At 52.5% G+C, this 4730-nt stretch overlaps 2 protein-coding genes across 3 annotated transcripts in view; one reads left to right on the top strand and one right to left on the bottom strand.

Annotated features, from left to right (window-relative positions):
* SLC38A2 (solute carrier family 38 member 2) overlaps positions 1–640 on the bottom strand; it is a 16688-nt gene extending 16048 nt beyond the window's left edge. The window contains exon 1 of one of the 2 annotated variants that reach the window (XM_042017907.1): positions 397–640. The gene's annotated coding sequence lies outside the window, so the exon portion shown is untranslated. The remainder of the gene's footprint in view (positions 1–396) is intronic. The other variant, XM_042017908.1, reaches the window with a different exon arrangement.
* Positions 641–666: 26 nt separating this feature from the next.
* On the top strand, positions 667–3901 carry LOC121659472 (translation initiation factor IF-2-like). The gene is made up of 3 exons (XM_042017567.1): positions 667–933; positions 1454–2062; positions 2900–3901. The coding sequence occupies exons 1-3, from the start codon at positions 667–669 to the stop codon at positions 2999–3001; spliced, it is 978 nt and encodes a 325-aa protein (XP_041873501.1). The 3' UTR covers positions 3002–3901.
* Positions 3902–4730: the final 829 nt, after the last annotated feature.

Raw genomic sequence — 4730 nt, 5'->3', positions numbered from 1 at the left:
CCCCCCTCCGCCTCCCCGCCCCGATAGCGGAGAGCAGACTGATGCAACACCGGTGGGCGATTGTCACATCGGCCGCCGGAGCCTCCTGCCCCGCGGCTGTCCCTCCCTGTGTTTACCTCCCTCCTCCCCGCCGGCGACACCGCGCGCTCCAGCGTTTTCAATGGAAAAACGCAAACCACTGGCGGAACTGCGTCGCGCCGCAGTCACTTTGCGGGTTTGCCACCTTTCCACGCAGCGGCGGCGCGTCCCTACGCGCGTCTCGGCGGAGCCCGGCAGAGTCTTGGCGACAAGCCCGGGCGCTGCCGCCGGACAAAGGCGCGAAGCACGAGCCGCGCTCCGTCCGAAAAGGCGCCCCGTTCCTCCTGGCGGCCCGGTAACAGCCAGCCCCTGCCGTACCTTCTGCGCCTAGAGCTTGAAAGCGAGGGTTTCTCCCGAAGCCTCGGAATAACGAGATGCTCCTGTCTCCGCTGCTACTTCTTACAAGGGAAAAAGCCCTCAACTATGAAATGCCAGCGAAAACAAGTCCCTAGATAAATAAAGGTAGAAAAAAAATCACGTAAAAAAAGCCAGCGGTATCAAAAGGAAAGAAAATATCGCGTCTGTGTCCCTCCGACGTCCCTCCCAGTCTGACGGCCCCCCCCAGGCGCCGCCGCTCTTCAGGCAGGAATGTGGGCGCGTCATCGCAAGGGGCGCGGCGCCCGCCCGCTGCCGCGCCGCCCCCCGCCCTGCCCGGCTGACCCCCTGCGCCGCCCGGGCGGGGGCGGGGGGCGTCCCCGACTGAGAAGTGGGAGCCGGTCACCGGCGTGTGCCCGACGGGGATCGGGAGCGGGGCCACTAGCACATGAGCCGAGCAGCTCGCCAGTGTTTACATTCGGGCACTGGTTTACACGGCGGAGACAGGACGCTGCGGTGCTTGTCAAGAGCGCCCTGCCTGTGAGGTGCTTCTACCGGCCCGGTGCAGCATCCGCAGCGTGACTGCAGCACCCGGTGGCTACCGGTTCACCCAGGATCTGCCTCCCTCTTCCCGCTCCGCGCCTGCCTCCGGGCCCTGGCGCTGGCGTCTCCCAGTAGCAGGGTGCGTGGCAGGGGACGAGGTGCCACCGACCCATCATAGCTCCTCGCTGCAGTCACTCGCTATTTTTAACACCTGCAGCAGCGCACGTGCAAGCCCGGACCCTGAGGGCAACTGACAGACTCCCCGAACGTTTCCTTCGGGAAGTGAACCGGAATGACAGACTCCCCCTAGTGATGTGATTCATGGTAAACCTCCCTGGATGAAAGAGAGGGGGAAACAGAACATCCTGCTTCCTTTTCCTCAGGTAACCACTCCACCAGATTTGGAGAGCTCTCTGCTCGGTCCTCCGTTGAAGTGTGCGGCGGGTCTTTACTGTCCGCCGCAGCTCCTCACACGTACGGTGAGGAGGCCTGGCGGAGGTAGCAGGGGCCCATTTAGCTGCTGTCTCTAGAGGGACGGGGGGGTTGCAAAGCAGCATCCCCAGCTCCTGCCCTCGCGGCAGCAGCGCACTCCCACGCCAGCCTGGTGCTGCCAGCCTCGAGTGCGGAGGATGCCCTGCCACCGCGTCGTTTGACCCCCTCCGTGCTATCGCCCTCCCTCCCTTCTTCTGCAGCCTCGAGAGCCCGTGAAGGGTGCGAGGGGCGGCTGCCTGTCTGCTGTCCCGGGGCAGTGGCGGCCGCACAGACACGAAAGCAGATCACACCGTCGAGGGACAGCGAATCCCTCACCACCATCCCCGCTCCTCGGCCCACTGCAGTGCTCGCGACTCTGACGGGGACACGAAGCTCCCCAGGGCTGAGACAGGCGGGAGAACGGTGGCTCTGCCCCGCGACTGTCGCCGGGGCAAGCGGGCGGGAATCCGCCGGACGGCGCGAGGCGGCGGCACCCGACCATCACCGCCGCCTAAGGTTCCGGACCGTCCCCGCCGGAATGGGGGGCGGGAGTGGAAGCGGGGAAGGGGCAGGGACCGGCGAGGGCACGCGCAGGAGATGCAGGAGCCGAAAATTTTCCATCACTGCAGTCGTCCCCCCGCCCCCATCCGGCGCGGTACGTCACGCTCCCCCCGCAGCCCGGCGGGGCGGGACCGGGCGGGATGCGCTGCGGCGCCTTCCCGCGCAGCCCCGGGGCGCAGAGGGGCGGCGGCGGCGCACCTGCTTCCGCGGGAGCGGCGATTGAAATGACCCCGGAGCTCAGCTCGGGGCGTTCTGCGCTGGAGCCGGCTCCTGCCCTGCACACCTGCCGGCGCAAGGCGCCCGCCTGTACCCGTCTGCGGACGAGGCGGAGCGCGACTTTGGGGTGCCTGTGGCAGTGAGGGGTGGTAAAGTCACCCCCGGAGTGCCAGTTCACGGCGTTTTAGGTCCTCTGAAAATCGGACTGCACAACGGGAAATTTGCAAAGGCGTCGGCAACCTGACGGGCTAAAGCGAAAAGCTGCGCCGCTCCCTTTCACAGAGCAATCACAGCGATGTGTAAATAAGCACTACTGCGGGGAAGGCAGGGCACAGTCCTTTTCCAATGGGAATGGTGAATGCCTGGTGCCTTTTTCAGTCAATCCCATTCTTCGGGTGTCAGCAGTTCTGTGAAATTACAGTGTACATGACAGAGGTCAAGGTGACCTGTTTGTTGTGGGTTTTGCCAGTATAGCAACAGACGTAATGACGTATTCGTAACGTTTTTAGGACTGTATCATCCATTTCAAGGCAAGCGCACAGATTTGGTGCATGGTGAAGTGTCCCACATGCGCCTGGTAAATACAGCAACCATCTTTATAGATGTGATGTGGCTGTCGTGGACAGTACAGCTTTTAAAAAAGTTTAAACCAGAATTTTTTATCAAAATAAAAGTGTTACTCTACAAGTGCTTGATTTTTTTTTTTTCCCCCTAGAACTGTCCTCATTTTGTATGGAAAACGATGATGAGACCTTGTTGCTCATTTATAAGAAGAATGGTAAAATGCACCCAGGAAGAAAAATTGCTATGTTTCTAATGGCCGCATTACAGGAACTCTGCAACATGTGAGTGCAATCTGCACTGCTTCAGAATACTGAGTCTTTAAAATTTTACCCATGCAGTCTGTTTGCTGGTTCAAATAATCTGCTTTTTCAAGTGGTTTTAAGTAATGCCTCACTGATTGAATTATAATTTTCCTGACTTTGTAATTGCCAAGAATGTCCTTGGCAAAACATACATAGAATGTGTTTCATCCAATTTTGAAATGTATTTTGTAATCCGAATAATAAAAGTTAATATTCATCAGTTCCTCCCACCATAGTTTCAACGATTCATTTGTTTTCATTGTCATGCTTTTCTTTCTCCCCTTTTTAAAGTGTTTTTTTGTTCTTTTTTTTCCTTTCCTTTGTTTTCATCCTCCTTATCCCTAAGTCACCCTCATTTTTATACCTTCCATTTGTTTGCTTTTTTATTTTGTTCTTTTGTGTGCCTTTACACATTGGAAGCTTCCTTACAAAGTTTGAACATTTAGGATAGTTAAACTTTTTTACTTTTAATCTGGAGATTCTGTTCCTACTTCATGTTTTAAGGTTGTTGTAAAAGAAACTGTAAGTTTGTTAGTTAGACGTTGTAAAAATTGAATTGTGTTCAGTGACACAGGTAGAAATTAAATAAAGTTTTCAATTTATTATACAGGGAGGTAATGGGGGTTGTGTAGCTGAAGAACTATCTGCTGTGTACTTCTAAATGTCAGTTTACAGCAGAGAGCTATCTGTAGATTCACACCTCACTGTAACATCACCTGTTGTTCTCCATCCTGTGAATGGTTTCTTTTAAAATTTGATTAGTTGTTTTTATATTTAGAAAAAGAAATAGCTTGTAAGTGCCTATGTTTTTTCTTTGCTCATGTTTTAACAAATAAAAGGCCTTTATAATATGTGAGGGTTTTTTTCCATGCTCTTTCTTCCTAGATATATAAATAAATCTTGAGCTATACCATAAAACTATCTGTAACAGACACCCAGTAGAGTCATTTTTGTTTAAGGTATGCATGGAAAAGTTGTATGTACAGTAATACTGTAAAAGTCAAGTCCATCTGCAGGGTTTTTAGATGATACTTCCTAAATTGCCCAAAGGATACCTAATGAAATATGTAATATGTCAAAGCACTCTATACTAATAGCTACATTACATTCATTTTGTCTGTGCCTAGTATGAATAATATAAAAATCCCAACGGAGTAGGGATCTGCATCGGGTGAAATCCTCAGTACTGCCAAGAGTCTGGGGAAGGGTGATAATGGAGAACAGTAACAGAGACCTGAGAGTTGTGTTGTGTCCTGAATGAAACATCTGCACTACTGTCTACATGACAGATGTGGTCTGTCATGAGGAAGAGCTGGAAGTATGGGTGAGTGGGGAAAATGAGTATTCATGGTTTTGCTGCATAGACTCAGTGGTCCACAAAGATGCAGGCGGGGCCAATGGCTTCCACCATCCTTCCAACCAGTTTGGTTCATGATTCTTACCTCACATGGACTGCCTGTGGCATGCAATTAATGAAATTATGGGTTCTGATTATATGCTTTCTTAAACAAAACTTCCACTGAAGCCAAGAGGTATTACGAGTGCATAAGGAATGCAGGATTGCATATCCTGCCTCTTGGGCTTTGTGATGGTGCGTTGGAGTTGCATATTAAACTTGGTTTAAGCCTTAATTTTTTCCCTCTGTGTTTATCCTAGTCTAGTTTCAGTTTTGCAATATGA

This window comes from Corvus kubaryi, unplaced genomic scaffold (genome assembly GCF_017639235.1).
Source record: "Corvus kubaryi isolate FWS band 111438036 unplaced genomic scaffold, C.kubaryi_AGA036_p1.0 137, whole genome shotgun sequence".
Taxonomy (NCBI): domain Eukaryota; kingdom Metazoa; phylum Chordata; class Aves; order Passeriformes; family Corvidae; genus Corvus; species Corvus kubaryi.
The sequence above is the reverse complement of the archived record's forward strand: the minus strand, read 5'-3'. Positions and strand labels throughout refer to the sequence as shown.